The sequence below is a fragment of the Bubalus bubalis genome, chromosome 13 (assembly GCF_019923935.1).
Source record: "Bubalus bubalis isolate 160015118507 breed Murrah chromosome 13, NDDB_SH_1, whole genome shotgun sequence".
NCBI classification, from domain to species: Eukaryota; Metazoa; Chordata; class Mammalia; order Artiodactyla; family Bovidae; genus Bubalus; species Bubalus bubalis.
The window spans coordinates 63,537,087-63,555,013 of NC_059169.1; the positions used below are offsets into that span (position 1 = coordinate 63,537,087).

Below are 17,927 nucleotides of genomic sequence, written 5' to 3' on the forward strand. Positions count from 1 at the left end.
CTGCATTCAAATGCTTAGATCTTCCCTTTTCTCCTTTGCTTTTCACTTCTCTTCTTTTCACAGCTATTTGTAAGGCCTCCCCAGACAGCCATTTTGCTTTTTTGCATTTCTTTTCCATGGGGATGGTCTTGATCCCTGTCTCCTATACAATGTCATGAACCTCTATCCATAGTTCATATACAGTGTTCCATCATTATTTCTAGTCAGAATATTTATTCTGGTTAGCATATATGTGCGGATAAAGGTGGCTTTTTGTTGTTGTATTTGTTGGAGGAGCACATATGTTTAACTCCCTTGAGGCCTACTTCTTAATTGACAAGGTGAGAAAAGTCATCATGGAATAGAAATAACTAATCCTTAGTATCATTTCCCATTGTATCCCTTTCTCTATATTCTTCTTCTTAACTTTCAAAAACGTGTAATTTTATTTCTTTCAGTTGGAGATATATAATCTTTGAATTTTATCTTAACCCTCCAGTCCCACTTTCTCACACTGCGTATATTTTGATCAGCCAGTCGCCCAAGCTACTAGAAAGGTCTTCTCAGGATTTATTGGTCCTCTGCTCCCTCTGTACTTTTTGTTAAGCTTTTTGTTCCCACATCTGACCAACATATATGTTATCTTCTCCAAGAAAACTGTCAAAATCACCCAAGATGGAATTAACCATTTCTTTCTCACTGTCACATATTGTTATCCTGTTAGTATCAAATTGTTTAAGCAGCTCTGCAGCAGATGAGAAATGGGCTTTTGAGTTAGATGACTTGAATTCAGGTCCCAGTTCCACCACTGACTGAATGAAACACCTTGGGCTAGTCACTGAATCCCTTTATTTTTTAACCTACCACATGAGGTAATAATAACTAGTTCAAATAGTTGTTAAGAGAATCCAATAAAACAGCATGTATAAATGCAACCTATAAATGATCAAGTTCTTTGTAAGTGTTAGATAATCTTAGATTTGAATTGAAAGATGGAGCCCTTAGGAAGATGGAGATACTGTCGTATTATTTATACTCCTGAGTGCTAACATTGTCCTTTGCTCATACAAGGGGTTTTCAAATGAGTTGATTTGATTATGAATTTCTTGCCAGATACAAAAAGGAAAACAAAATCACATCTCATTTGAGACATATGCTTGTAAAATACTTGCTTTATGCATATATAGCCTGAGTTATTTGTAGCATTGCTAGATAAATTTGGCTTTCTTAAGCTTATGGCTAAAGTTGTACAAAATCACATTTATTGCTTTCACCTTAAAATTTCAAAAAGAAGTGCTTTTTTATTTATAGAATGTGCAAGGATACTGTCGTCAGTGTTTGTATTTTCAATAGCTCTATTAAATGTCTCAATATCTCTAGATATCTTCAGTGCGTATCTCTAATAAAAAATCCATTTGTCATAGTAATACTTTTGTTGACACTTAGAAATAGTGCCAACCAAAATGATTATAAAGTTTTTGAAAGGTGATGAGCCTTCCAAAATTGTCTCTGCTTGTGTTCTCATGGCAAAATTAGGTTTTCATTTTTATTTTTTTTTTTTTAATTTGAAGAGGGTCCATTATCATTCTGTTCGTTCTAATTACATCTCATTAGTAAAGGTGCAAAGATATAGTGACCTGAAATCACAATGGCCATTTTCAAAGTTCCCAGAATACTTTTTATCAAATTGCAGTTTCACTATCCTGTCATTTTGTTATCACTTCCTTGAACAAAAGCATTGATGGAGCATTTGTCTATATTTTTCTTATTATGGAATGATAGTATATATTTGGGGAAAAATATGAATATTCTTGTTACATGCAGTTCTTTAGAAGTTCATTTAAAATTAGTCTGTGAGAAATGAATATAACTGCATATTTTTTTCTGATTTGTAAAAACTGTATTTCAAAACTCTAGTACACGGAATATATGATGAATAATTCTTTGTATAATCAATCATTATATATAGCCTTGTAACCTAATACTTCATTATATAGCCTTACAATCTAAAATCTAAATTGATATGGAGTGCAAATTTTAATTTTGATTCTTCTACTATGCATAGCTCTTTGGCCTTCTACTTAGTTTTTCTTTGTCTGAATTTCAAATAGTTGAGTAGCCAACAGGTGATAAACGTCCCATTAATCTTTCTGACTCTAGCTCCTGAGCATTAGAATTGCTGATCAATTACAACAGTTGTCTCTTAAATGAGCTTTTCACATCTGCCTCTTATTTCATTAGTTAGCTGTCTGCCCAAAGATCTGATAAAATGGAATACTAGTGCCTTTTTACAACTTGTTCTGTAGGTCTGCACATTAAGGGTAGAGTTGTTAGCAGAATGGGCACAAAAGGGTATTTATCCACTCCCTACAATAAATATACATGCTAGTGTCTGGAAGACATTTGAGACTCTTTACTGAAATCACCTTAAGAAGGAAAAAATAACTGTTTCACTTTAGCTAGCTATTTAGCAACAGCTAATGTAAGATCAGGCTTCCCTGGTAGCATGGCATTTCTCATTATGCAGTGCTTTTACTGATTATATTTGTCTTCATATTAAAAGAAAAATGAGTCTATTAATTTAGTTAATTTTAGAAACAGTTAAAAACTTTAAAAAATATATTTTAAATTAGCAAACATCATGATTAACATACTCTCCTCCAGAGATTGTTATTAATCCTTGGTTACATTTTTCTCTATATGTTAAAAATACTACCCAATCATGACCTGCCTTCTCTTCTTATACAGCAGTCATCCTTTGAATGGAAAAAAAGTTGATGAATAATATATATAATCAACATTTAGACTGTTTTTAAGAAGAGTATTTTCTTACCTGTAGAATGGTAATAATAATAGTATGTCACAAAATATAATGAGAACTAAATGAGTTATTTGTACATAAGGCACTTAACACAGTACCCAGCACATAGCACGTGATCAATGAGTAGTAGCCATTATAACATTGAATTCTTTTTACTTCTGACTTCTATTCAGAGACTTTGGAAGCAGAACAATGGAATATTTTATTTTATAAGTATTGTGTAACATGGTAATTGTATGAGAAATTCATTTTTTAATATTTCAAAATTCATTTAACCATTGACAACCTATGGGTAGATATAATAAAGTAAAAATTATTTTAATTTTGTCTTTTGGAAGAAAATTTAGAAGATCTTCAGTGATTATTGTTCTGTGTTTCTGGAGACAATCACATTGTAAATGTCATTGGAATAAAAGGAGCTCTAACTGGCTTATCAGTTTTGAAAGCTACACATGCCTTGTTTAAATATAAGAAATGTCTTGACCAAATAAATAACCCAAGTCTGAGGTCAATTTTTATGTATTTTTCATATCTTCTTGAAATATCTGTATATTTTGAAATTAATGCTATAAGAATGTGTTACTGAGTATCTCAATTCATTTTACTTTAGGAATTCTATTTTTTAATAATGTTTTATAAGTTAAAACTACATAATGAATTAACTTAGAATGATGATTTCTACCCCTGTTATTTCATTTTGTTTTAACCTTTCTTTTTTGTAGGCCTCGTTTGTATGAAGTCCAGCACATCTGTAGTTGAGCTTGTTATGCTGCTTTGTTCTCAGGTATGAAATCTTAATCACGTGATTACATTAAACTACATGAGGATTGCTTTATGTCATTAAACAGGAGAATGGATGTAAATAAATATGTATATGTTTATGTATTTTAAAATATCTATTATCTCATAGATGAAGAAAATAGAGATATGTATTTATGTAAATGATCTTACCATGCAAATATTGATTTAATCTCCCTCCTTCTCCCCTCCTGTTAGCTGTCTTATTTTCCATCTTACCTAGCCTTCTATTGTTCCTTATTTTTTAATTTCTGCAAATATATATATATATAATTTGTTATAGCTATTTTGATACCCTTCTTTACATCCATCTTTTTTAAATGATAGAGTAGTATTTATAATTTTGATGTTCATTGTTAATTAATATGGTTTCTTTTTCACTGTTAGAGATAACGCAAACTGGAGGTTGTTTTTTTAATGCAGTTGCCAGAGTATAAAACACAGCTGATCAGCGAGGGGTTTTTGATATGATACATTGCTGCTTTCCCTTTTTTAATGTAATTTATGTATTTCAGTATAAAATCTAAAAATCTACTTATACTATTTATCTTTAATAATCAGAATTAAAAATAGAATTATAATTTCTGGCTATTGTTTTTTTAAGCAATTAGAAGAAAATAGTATGTAACATTTTTCTGATAACCAAAATAGGGACCTAATGGTCTTTTTTCTCGCCAGCTCTGCCAAGTCTCCTGGTGGTCCTGATTTTCACATAAGTGTTAAATATTTTGTAATATGAGAATGAAAAAAGAACTTATGTATGTTTGTAATAAGTAGTTTTTACATCCTAATTTCCTCAGTAGAAAGGAAAATTTATATATACTGATTCCATTTACTGACCTGAGGTCTGACTAAAACCACAACTAACTTCCAAATAAATAGCAATAGGGCTTCAACCAATCCTTTAAAGCATCAACAAAAGTAAAACAACCAAAACTTACCTATTTTTCAGTCTTCAGGTTTACTTTCTTCAAGAATATATTCATAGGGAAATCATTAGATCCATTTTCCACTTTTCATCCAGATACGTAAATAAGGAAGATGTTAAAGGAAACAGCATCCCTGGCAGGAGTTCATCTGCAGGACATTTGAGAATTGTTACCCAAAGCCAGAGTCCTGAGTTCGAGAGACATTCTGTGAAATCTGTCTGGACCTCATAGGTTCTTGATGATGCCAGGTTGAAAGAAATGGTTTCATGGGGGAAAATAATGTAAAATTCCTTCTTCCTTAGCTCCTGGTTTCACTGCAGTTCAGAAAAATAAAGAAGAATGTAGCATTAGGGTCTAGTGTCTTTGATGGCCTCATCATCTAATCATAGGTTTAACATTACTCATTTGCTGGCTCCAGGAATTCCTGCCATTAAGGGCCCTAGAGATGAAACTTTGCCTCAGTTATTGATTGAAAGGAAGAGTGAGAAATTTAAGCTCTCTATGCAGTGCACTTTCTTTCAGTGTTTCAGCAAAGCTGTATTATAAACATGTCTCTCAACTTGATCTTTAGGTTGAATGTCTAAAATAATTCAGTGCATTTTAAATATTTAAGTGGTTAATTGATTTAAAATACCTTGTTTAAATGGTTTAAAAATGTCTTTATTTAAAAAAAAAAAAAAACAAGCTGCAGTTGTTTCATTTTCTATTAAACTGAAAAACTTTACTTTCCACAAAATATTTTTAAAGAAATAAGTGATAAATCAGTAATCTTCCTTTGATGCAATTCAGATGGGACGAATTCACTGTTCTACTTTAAAATTAGCTTATAAAAACATCTTTTGCAGATCATTCATTGTTGGACAGATATATAAAACCTTGGCTTTGAGGACACAAAAAATGGACATGTCTTCAGAATTTCTTAAAATAATCTGCCATTTTCTCCGCGACTCAAATTCATGATGATTTATATCCTGTTTTCATCCATTAGCCAGACAACATAGCAGTGGCAGACTTCTGATAAAGAGAGATAAATATAGGTGCGGGTGCTGTGGAGATTGCTTAGCAAGCAGCTCTGTCCAATGGCTAAGTTCTCTCCTTCAGACCTTAATGCATTTCTTTGACAATGGAGCTGATCCCTATAGAATTAGCATGGTTCTGTAGGCTTTTTTAGGTGCCAAGGCAGAGGCAATCCTGAGGAATTCTTAAAACAGCAGAGTTTTGAGTTGTTTTTCTTCTGTTTTACAGTTAGCCCTTTGCAAATGTTGATATAACTCCATGTTATTATGATCAGCAGTTATTAGTACTAATAAAAAGCTGGAAATCTGAATGAATAACTATCTTGATGGACTGCATGAATAAGTTTTTCCCACAGTGGGAACACACAACAAAGATGTTATCCACACTGTGGTTTAATTATTGGTTAAAATAAGTTTTCAATGCAAATGGAATTTTCTGGTTTATTTATTTGTTTAGAATTTGTTTTTTTCCTCTAAATTTGGATAAAACATGGAAAGATAACATTTTGTTTGGAGAAAACCAGGTAGTGAAGAACGGAAAAAGGAAAGGAAAAAGCAGCATTTCTCACAGCATTTGTTTTTCTTTCATTAGATGCCTTTATTTTGATGCTTTTGATTTCGGAAATTTCATGTTAACTACCACATATTATTAAGTCTATCAGCTTTTCTTACCTTTTTATCTTGAGCTCTTGAATAAACTTACTATTGCCAGTGGTTTGTGTGCAAAATATGGTCTAAATTTACATGCGATCATATTACAAGTGTCTGAAGGTACTTGTCAAGGATAATTCAGTTCATATGGACAGTCTTTTAAACTCTAAGGGACATACATGCCAGTGGAATTTTAGGTCTCTTGAAAAACATATTTTAAGTTCTAAGGTGCTATTAGCATTATCATTATATTGCATTAACTGTTCCACAGATATTCAAAAACATTTTTTTACTGGATATGGAGTTTTCTTCTTCCTATAAATCTCATGTCATAAAAGTAAATTTCAGGATTTACCTATTCTTCTTTTCTTTCAATTTGTTTTTAAAATGTACTTAGTAGTATCTTTTTTAAAAATTAAGAGTAAAATGAACTGGAGTAAAATAATATAAAGTGTCTTGAAAAGTCAGTGCTTAATCAGTGAATATAGTGTTTCCTCCAGAGTTCTTCAGTATCTCACAGGTCTACTATTGTCCTCTGTCAACTTCTTTAAGTTTCAAAATCAGATGTGGTTGAGATGCTTTTCATTATTCTGTATATGTACCTTATTTTTCCATTACATTATTCTGAATGTATTATATTCTTTGATGAAGAGCAGATTTAGTTTTCAAGTAAACTTTTTAAGGTACTATAATACTTTCTAATTATTTCCAGATTTTTTTTAGGAAGTCTCCATCAGAGGTACTCCAGGAAAAATTGAGTGATGTTATCCCATAGGATTTCTTTAAGTTTTCATAAGTAAAGCTTAGCAGATGTCACTTGCATTTTTCTGTGCCTTATCTGTCAATAAAAAATGTTTTATAAATTGAGAGACTTTTATGTAAAAAAAAATATCTCTCAGTATTTAAGTACTTTATGACTTGAAACACTGATTAAGCAAATGTATGCTTAATAAATCATTTTTATTCTCATTAGAAACCCCAAAATATATAAGTAACATAAAGTAGAAGTCAGCCTTGCAAGTCTCTTTAAGATCTGTGTATGCAGTTACTAACATGAAATATTTTGTGGTCTTGTTTGCCTTTATTCTTTTTTAAATACATCATATACTTAAAGAAAAAGAATTCTAGTGACTTCACTGATGTGATCAAGGCCATAACCCAGGACTTCTAAACACAGCACTTACAAAAGGAACCACAACTAAAGAACTATCTTCCTGTTTTTAAATGATTTAGCCTTTGAACTTTTAATTTTTTTTATTTTTTCTCCAATTTGATACAGTTTAATCAGATGGTACAGAGGAAAAGACATACTTTTCTTCTTCTAAGTATAATAAACCTAAGACTGAGGTGCAAAGACATAGCTAAGATGAATATAGAGGCCTGCAAAAGAATATTTCTTCATAAGTACACAATATTTAAAGAGTTTTTGGTGTTTAAAATAAAGTGTTAAATTTAAGAAAAATATACATGAACTACATTTTTTCAAGCATCTTTGAAAATATGAAATCTTACTAATTATCATGGTGAAATTATGTCACATTGAATTATTTAGTTACAACTTTTTCTATTTTAGCTTTGTAATCTCTATTAAAGATCTGTTGATATATTTTTCTATTTCTTAAAATCTAGTGTTCTCCATGAAACTTGCCTGTTAGTCTAGCTGAATTTGAAATGAAGGAAGAATAAAAAGTAATGGCTTGATATTTTAAATTGAATATCATCAAGTGATAACTATATGTGGTATAGAAAATTGATACTGTGAACTATAAAAATAAGATTTTCATGAAAGGCTTTAATAAGATGGACTAAAGACGTACCTCTTGAAGTAAATAGACTTTCTACACAGCCTAAGCAGGCAAGGAGATTCAGTCTAAACAAAGTTCTGGAGAGAAATGAAATGAACCTGTATGTGCTCAGACCAGTGACCAGCTCATTTTGGAGTGTATCAGAAATTAAGTAGGAGACATGTGATTATTTGGGTTTATTTGTAATACAGGTAGACCCATTTCCATGCAGTACATCTCAAAAGAGCGGTTTCTCATATAAAAGATTATAGTATGTTAATAGCCTAGAGTTGAGATTGATAAGAAACATCTCACTTGTAAATACTTTTAATAGTCCGTGTTGTTTCCTGTTACCATTTCTGCCTGTGTTTTTTAAAGAAATAAAGCCACTATTTTATTCCTGAATATCTAAGAAATCCCTACCTTTATCTCTGGACCATGCCTAACCTAACCCCAGCTTTTATCTGTGGTATAATGTCATCTCAAAGTTAAAGGAGCAAATCAGGCATTTAAAGATTTTTGGAATTAATATGGTTGTATCATCTTTATTGCCAGAAACTTTTAATATATCCTAAATATAAATAAAAGTTAAGTAGGAAATTGAAAATGTTGTAACTTATATAGACCATTCTCAATATGGGTCATAATAATCACTTTCAATTATTAGAAAATAGGGAGAAAATTATACAATGAAATGTATACATTCTAAAGAAAAAAGCTTTTAGTAAGTATTACTACTAAAGTATTACTGCTGCTGCTGCTGCTAAGTCGCTTCAGTCATGTCCGACTCTGCAACCCCATAGACGGCAGCCCACCAGGCTCCCCCGTCCCTGGGATTCTCCAGGCAAGAACACTGGAGTGGGTTGCCATTTCCTTCTCCAATGCGTGAAAGTGAAAAGTGAAAGTGAAGTCGCTCAGTCGTGTCCGACTCTTAGCAACCCCATGGACTGCAGCCTTCCAGGCTCCTCCATCCATGTGATTTTCCAGGCAAGAGTACTGGAGTGGGGTGCCATTGCCTTCTCCAAAGTATTACTAAGTATTTGTAATCAGAAAATGTTTATTTAATGTGTCTTGGGGAGAATGCTACCGAACAATCACAGCAATAATTGTCTACCCAATTATTTACACCATCTTCTATGAAAATTTAATCAAAGATTTAAAGAGCATGGAATTCAAATTACTTTTGACCACTTCCATGAGGTCTTATTGGACATGATTTTGAGCAAACTCCAGGAGATAGTTAAGGACAGGGAAGCCTGGTGTGCTGCAGTCCACGGGGTCGCAAAGAGTCAGGCAGGATTTAGGGACTGAACCGCAACAGCAGAAGCATGGGGTCTTTTATTGTTGATTTCTTTTATTTCAACTCTGGAAAAATTGGCAGGTATAGTTGGAGTTGATCACTTTTCTATTATAAAATATTTTTAAGCTACCTTAATGTGTATGATACTTGTACATGATGCAGCACTTCAATCCTTGATAATGATTAGTTCATATCCAACCTGAATTATAAATACAGAAGGAAAATGACGGCTAAACTTCAGTGCTGGGCTCATTTGTGTGAAAATGGTACTAATATAAGAGAAACAACAGTTATTTTCTTATGTATGAATTCTCATCAATTTTTGCCAAAATTGGGACAAAAAGAAATCGGTAAGCCTTGGCCTCCTGCAGGATAGTCTTTAAGAGTGCTACAGTGTCTGTGACACAGGAGAAGGAATATAGTATATTCTGAGGTACACAGATTTCCTTGGATACTGATAGACCACTTCCCTGAACTAAAACTCCTTTCCACACTTGGCTACAGTGTCCACCCCTTTCCTCTCTTCCCTGTTTGGGTTTGTTTGTTTTCTTCTAATTTTTATTTTTCTATATTTACATTATATAAATTCTTCAGGAGCATTACAACAATTTGAAAAATAGTGAAAACAGCAGTATATATTTCATTGTCCTTCCATTTTGTATATTCTCTTGCTCTTTGGTGGATTTTTTCCATTTAATCCTCTGTACTTCAACATACTTTATTTTATAATAAGTTATATAAAATATTTTATAGTAGGTAATTTTATTTGTCCTCTTTTTCTTCGCTTGCACATTTCTTCGTGATCATTTTTTTCTGTGGTTTTGTTGTTGTTATTTAAATAATTATAGACTCATAGGAAGTTGCAAAAATAGTACACAGAATCCAGTGTACCCTTTCCCCAGCCTTCTCCAATAGCACCATCTTATATAAATGTAATACAGCGTCAATAGAAGGAAATCAATATTGGTATAATACTCTTAACTAGATTACAGACATTTTTCAGCTTTCACTATCCTTTCCATGCATTCATTTGTGTGTGTGCTATTTCATTCCTATCAGTGCTATTTTATTCCTTATATTGATGTAACCACTACCACTATCAAAATATAAAATTCAGAATTATTACTATTACTTCATATCTTCCCAGTTATTTCAAACTCTTTTCTTTCATGAAACTTTTCAGGTTTATTGTTATATGATTTTAATCAATCCATCCTTCCCTTTTACATTTGAAATACATATATCTAGACAGGAAATATAGGTCCCTGTTTACATGTTTTAATTAGATGTTCTTATAGGTGATAAAGGCATGATATTCTTTATCTATTAAATTGGAGTTTCCTTTAGAGTAAGCATCATGCCAACCATTCCTCATTATTGGAAGCATTTCATTCAGCCAATGGAGAAAATAAGTTTTGTATAGTTTCATTTCACATTAATTGAGATCTCATTGAATTGTAGAATTTTTTTAAACTATGCAAAAAGAAAGACTAAATTTAAAGATGACAGAACCTTAGAGTCTTTCAAGGTTGCATTATGAATGTTATTAATTTTAATTATGCTATGCATTTACACCATAAAAAATCATTTTATTTTTATGTTGCCAGTGATGTTTTTTGTTTCGCTCCTTACCACGCCATCCACACCTTGCAGTGTCCAGCACTTAGTATAGATATTTATTAATTACTTACAGAGTTAATTCTTTGAATATTGTGAATAATGCTGCTATTAACATTGACCTACAAGTTATCTGAGTCTCTGTTGTCACTTCTTTTAAGCTTATACCTTTAGGTATCAGGTGTATAATTGAGTAGAATTGTTGAGTCATTTGGTAATTCTGGGTTTAATTTTTTGAGGAATTGCAAGTTTTCCACAAAGTCTGTATCATTTTATATTTCTATGAGGAATAAACCAGGGTTCCAATTTTCTCCATGTCCTCTCCAACACTTATTATTTTCTGTCTCTCTCCCTCTTTATCTTTGGTTTGTTTATTTGTTGTTTTTTAAATTATAGCCCTTCCTGGTAAGTATGAAGTAGTATCTCATTGTGATTTTTATTTATGTTTTCTTGATAAGTAGTGATGTTGACATCTTTTCATATGCCTATTAAAATCCTTTCTCATTTTTAATTGAGTTTTTTGTCGTTGAGTTGAAAGTGTTATTCTAGACATTAAATCCTTATCAAATATATGATTTGCAAAAATATTCTCTGATTCTGTAGGTTATTTATTTTCATTCTCTTGATAGTGTCCTTTGATGCACAAAAGTTTCTAATTTAATGATGTCCAGTTTATCAAATTTTGTTATTGTTACCTATGCTTTTGATATCATGTTTTTGAACCTATAGCCAAGTTCAAGCTCATGGAGATTTCCCCCTTTATTCTCTGCTAATAGTTTTGTTATTTTAGGACCTCAATTTAGATCTTAGATTCATTTTGAGTTATTTTTTATATCCAGTATGTATAGGGATCCAAATTTATCCTTTTGCAAATGATTATCCATTTTTCCTAGCACCATTTGCTAAAGAGACTATCCTTTCCCCATCAACAGATCTTGGTACTCTTGTTGAAAATCAGTTGAGCATAGATGCCCATGATGATTTTTAATGCAAAAGTAGTCCCTGAAAATGAAGCACAATTTAAAAATAAGTATTAGAGGTTTGAATAAAATTTCCTATTACCTCATATTTTCACTACCCAGGAGTAGTAAAAAATTATCATTTAATATATATCCTTTCAAATTATATTTCTACACATAAATGCAAAATTGTTACTAGTATAAGCAAAAATTGCTGTTGTAACAGCAATAGCTTACAAATTACTTTTCCCAGTTGATAATCTAGAGTAGTGCTGTCCAATCAAAATATGATGTGAGGTACATATGACTTTAAATTTTTTAAAACTATATTTTAAAAAGTGAAAAAAGAGTACGTGAGATTAATTTTAATAGTATATTTCATGTAACCTAAATATAATTTCAGCATACATGTAATCAATATAAAAGTATTTAAAATGAGGTATTTTACATTTCTTTTTTCCTTAGCCTTTCAAATCAGGCATATGTTTAATACTTAGAACATTTATCAGGTCACACTAACCACATTTGAGGTACTTATAATAGCTGCATGTGATGTAGATTCTGTATTGGTCAGTACAGCTCTTTCTTCATATATGACATCTGTGCTTTTTTAAATGTTAATGTAGTCTAAACATAAAACTAGGTATTCCAGAAGTCCAGAATATTGTAGGTCTTCAAGCAAAGATCAGCTAATCATGTCAAAGATTCTTGCCCTGGGTAAAAAGGACAGACAATACATCAGTTTCTGTGCAACACTAAAATTCTAATGGCTTATCCACCTATAATTGCATTGTTATTCATGAATAAATATAAAATATTCTACTGTAACTGTACATAACTTTGCTTCATGGTAATAAAGCACAAACAGGGTTTTAACATTCCAGGTTTAATACTAGAACTTCCTTCTATTTTTAAATGGTAGCATAGATAATGGCTATGAGGTATTTGGGGGTATAATTTGTATATAATTAAGTTATATATATATATATAAATGGATAATTTATTATTTTGCCAAGATGTCAATTGAGATAGTGTGCACTACATGTTTGCTATATGGGAGTGAATAAGCCAAGCAGACAACGAAGCATCAACAGCTCAATCCTGAATGGTTGCTTCCCTATTTATTGTTGAAAATAAGGAAATTTTCTCAATGGTTTCTTGATTCTATATAAGTACAGAAGTTAGCCACAAAGTATTAGTATATAAAAGGTCTCAGAAAATACATCTTGAGAAACATTAAATGTCTGTTTTATCTTTGGTTTATCTGTGAACATATTTGACAAGCTAAACTTGCATCATAGTTTAATATAATAATATCCAGCACTTTTATGATAGTCCCATACAGTCTAGAGCTCTTAATTCTAAAGGTATAATTTCTCTTATATTCATATTTTAATTTATCTTATTTTTTCTCTTTTTTCTGGCCAAGTATCTCAAGTTATCAAGTTTTCAGGATCACTGTGCTGATACACCTATTCTTAGCTCTAGAAAAACATAACATTCAAAGATGATCATCGAGTGGTATGAACAGTATTATATAATTTAAGATAAAATAGTATATCAGTCAAGACTTCGCTCTTATGTGTTCTGTTAAATGTAACTTATCTTTTTTATCATTAATCATTGATATTAGAGAAAGACATTCCTTGTTATTTCATTGACTATAGACCAGTAGGATTTTGTTTTATTGGTTTTAAGTTTTAAAAGTTCTTTTTTTTTTTCAAAACTACAGTCTAAAACCCTATTCTAGCTTTTACTCTTTTCCTACCTATGTAAATCTTAAAATATGAAACATTCTCTTATTTAATAAAGTTGGCATTTCCTTTATTTCTTCTGATCATTTCTGGTAGCAGGCAGTAAAGAAGGAGTATCCTCTCAAGTTCAGCTGAATATAAATTTGCTTGTATGTTGTATATGTTCATAGATATAGAAAATGCTGTTTAAAAATATATATTGTAAACCAAACTAGATTATTTTTCATTATGAATACAAATATAACTATGTATATGTATATATATTCATAAGATTATTTATTATTAAAAGTTGTATTAATTTTACTACACAATTCAGCAATCTACTGAGATCCTACGTAACCTCATTATCTTTGTACAGTACACCAACTCTTTTAGTGATCAACCAGATATATTTCCATGTTGCCTAATGATTTTTCTATTATTGACCTTCATATAAATAATCTCTTTGTACTAGTCATTGATTATCCATTTCTTACTTTCAGGTTTTCCTACAATGCTTTCTGTAAACTATTCATAAAAATAAGCAATGAAAAATTTTTTAAAAGTCTATACTTTGAGTACTTGCTTATTTTTCCATTATTTTGCATTCATTGAAAACATTACTCATCTCTGTTTTTCTCTCTGCATGGTATTTTTTTTTTTCTTCAGTCCTTGTACTTAACAATTTTTCTTATTGAACAGAATTATAAGCATGCCAGTTATAATGAACATTTGTTATAAAGTTGTTTTGAGGAACATACCTATTTCTTTTATTGGCAACTAATGATAAATAGGCATTAAAGATATAGGAAGTAAAAACTGATTCTGGAGTTCCAAAAGACAAGATCTCAGTTTAACCTCCCATTTTTACCTTGAAATATTCCCCTTATTTTCAAGAAATTTGAAATGAATTAAGTCTCTAAGGACATTAACTTGGTTAACTTAATTACATACAAAACAGAAGGCAATGGAAACTGTACACTGAATTGATACAGAGGAGAAAACACTGGTGGGGGAAAAATTATGTGCAGGGTCCGATATTTCTACTGTGTTATCTAACCGCCATAAAGTGATTGTGAAGAGAACATGGGGATTTCATTGTCATCCTTCTGGAACCTATTTGTCTTCAAAGTGTTTAGTTTCAAAGGATCCTTAACTTGATATCCAAATCTCTGAAAAAGTCCTTCATCTTGAGGAAATGTTATGCATCCATGTAGAAGAGTTAAAAAATTGTGACAAACCTGTCTATACTTGACAGCTCTCAACACGCGTTCAAACCCAGTTTAGTATGTTTCCCCACGAGGATAAAAATTTGATGCCTAAGTTTAATTTACACCTTATCTTATGGCTGCTCATTTTCTTCAGTAGTGGAGCAAGTGAGTGAGTGTATGTTTTCTCAAATGGCAGAAAACTTCGGAATGATTTTGTAGCTAAGATTTTTGAGTATACTTTTTCCCTGTCATTGCCAAGAAATTGACTTTGTTGAGATGACAGTGAATTACTATTATTATCCTTTTGTATACATTTTCATGTATTCATTTACTTTGTTTTGAGACAGTGATTAAAGTGTCCTTTCCTTGCCCAGCTATATCCTATTTCTTAACTTTCAGTGTACTTTATATGTTGTGTACTTTTCTTGTCACAAAGCTTTTAATATCTCCCCTTTCAGTATTTTACTTAATTTTTATTTTTTAATTTTGGCTGTGCAAGGTGGCATATGGGCTCTTTGTTCCCTGACCAGGGATCAAAGCCCCTTACCCTATATTGAAAGCATGGGACTGCCAGGGAGGTCCTCCCTAATAATTCTTTTGAAACTTCTAAAATCAGTTACACAGCAACATGCATTTAAGAAATACGTTTTGAAATGCAGAAACAAATGTGTATCAGTGTAAAGGAATAGAATCACTGCATAACCTCATTCATTACTCATTTTTTTACATGCTCATTATAAGGTAACACTTTCAGTCTTACACAAATACCATATTATGGGAATGAAATACTGAGAGCTAAAAAGGGCCATAGTAATAAAGGATGTGGACACTACAATAATTATGATGTAGTTATGATGCAATAATATACTACTTTACAAATAAGTAGAAGGAATTTAAATAATTGAACAATTTGAAAGGAAATATACACATCACTTTATAATAACTAAATCACTCCATGCTGTTGAGTTAGGAACTTTGAGGTTTGTGTGTGTGCAGTCTTGTTGAGAGGGAAGAATGACTTCAGTCAGTAGTTCTCAGCACTAAATTCACATCACAATCACTTGGGAAGCTTTAAAATATAATAACACTGATGCCTGGGCATATCTTCAGAGACCATTCTGATATGACTGGTGCTTTTTAGCAACAGTCCTGTTGATTTTTTATTTGTTTGTTTGTTCAGTCAGAACTCATGGATTTGTGATACCATAGATTTTAGAGAAATAAATTCAACAACAGAAATACATTGAGTATGTATAGTATGCCAGTCACTTGCTACTTACTACATATACATAGTTGGATAAAATAAGATCTTTCTTTTTATAAATGAGTTTATGATCTAGAGGGGACACATATGTGTGAGATACCACTACAAATTATAGATAATTATATTTCAGAGCAAATGTTCCATGAGTAATAAAAGTAATATTAAGTGTTGAGAAAATAATGATGTAGGCTTGATCCATTTCTCATTTCCAAAGTTTTAAAATTATTTCTTTACACACTTTGATATTTGCTTTGCCAGCATAAATTATTGTTATAGTATTGCTCTTTTTCATAGGAGTAAAATCTAAAGACTCATTTACAGAATAGGAGAACATGCTATTTGTTACACTTCCTATGGGTTACTTTTTACTTCACATTTCATTTTTTTTCTTTGCACTTACACATTCTTGTTTACCACCAAATACTGTATACCATATTTTGCCGACAATTCAAGGAGTTTAGAGTTTTCAACTAAAGATGCCCTCAAAATTGATTATTTGTTGTGGCTCAGCTGGGTCAGAAATATCCATCCTCTGAAGAAGGGAAAGGCTACCCACTCCAGTATTCTGGCCTGGAGAATTGCACGGACTGTACAGTTCATGGGCTTGCAGAGAATCAGACACGACTAAGCGACTTCACCTCACTACTAGCACAACTGTCATTTCAGAAATCATTAAACAAGCTTAAAACCTGCATTCAAGGGACTTCCCTGGGGGTCCCGTGGCTAAGACTCCACGCTCCCAATGCAGGGGGCCTGGGTTTGATCTCTGGTCAGGGAACTAGATCCCACATGCTGGAACTAAATATCTCACATGCGGCAACTAAAGACCTGTATGCTGCAACGAAGATCGAAGATCCTCCGTGCCGCAGCTAAGATCCAGTACAGCCAAATAAATTTAAAAACAAACAAACAAACCATATTCGATCTTGACATTTTCTGAGAGAATATACTTTATTTTGTGAGGAATATTTTGTTTTTCCTTTTTCTCTCTCATTTACCGTTTTTTAAAGTAAAGAAATATCCACATTCCCTTATGAGGTATATTTAAAATTCACCGTAACAATAGAGATTAAAATAAATGTCTCATGCAAGATTCCAGAAAACAATTATTTTAAACTCTTAAAAACTTATGTTTAAAATATCTAGTTTTATTGTTACTTTTATGGCTTGTTACTTCTCTAAGCCTTCTATTGAAGCAGCACCCCGGGGTGCAGTGGATAAAGGGGTGATACAAGCTGTAACCCATGCCATCCACCGTAACAGGAGCATTCTATGCTCTTATGTTTTAAAATTCATATTTACTATATTTTCTTATATTACTTACAATTTTAAATTATATGGCTTTGTTTTTTCCTCTCAGACATCAGATAAATGAATATGTATGACCTGGACTTAGTATGTCTCCTGTCTGGGACTTTGATCTCATATTGCAATTTGAAAAATAAAAAAAATTAAACTCACTTTCTTAAGGAAAGACAACTGGTAACACTTTTTTAGCCTTATAAATATTAATTAATGTAGTTGAAAGAAATTGACTTAATAAATTAAAATTGTCCAAATTGATTATTGTAGTTGATGCGAAATTTTGAAAATCTTCACACTAGGTGAATTCTGCTTTGGTCCTTACTTAAAACCAGGCCTGGAAAACTACTCTTGTACCCCAAGCTATATAACCTTAAAGTGTAACCAGTAGGCTTCTGTGGTAGAAAATATAATATTCATGTTTGGCAAGCAAATAACTACTAGAACTAGAAAAAAGATACAGGGAAATGTATATTTATAATGTTTTATACATAATATAAATATTATATGTAAGATCTTTTTTCTATGTTTCCCATCCAACATCACTAAACTTCAGAATTGAA

General features: G+C 31.7%; 1 protein-coding gene across 9 annotated transcripts in view; it reads left to right on the forward strand.

The window, feature by feature from the left end:
* The window catches only part of NBEA (neurobeachin), a 656,478-nt gene that overhangs the window by 294,263 nt on the left and 344,288 nt on the right, over positions 1 to 17,927 (forward strand). For all 9 annotated transcript variants that reach the window (XM_025263201.3, XM_044927359.2, XM_025263205.3 and 6 more), the window contains one exon: positions 3,523 to 3,584. In XM_025263201.3, coding sequence (XP_025118986.2) covers positions 3,523 to 3,584 — 62 coding nt within the window. The remainder of the gene's footprint in view (positions 1 to 3,522; positions 3,585 to 17,927) is intronic.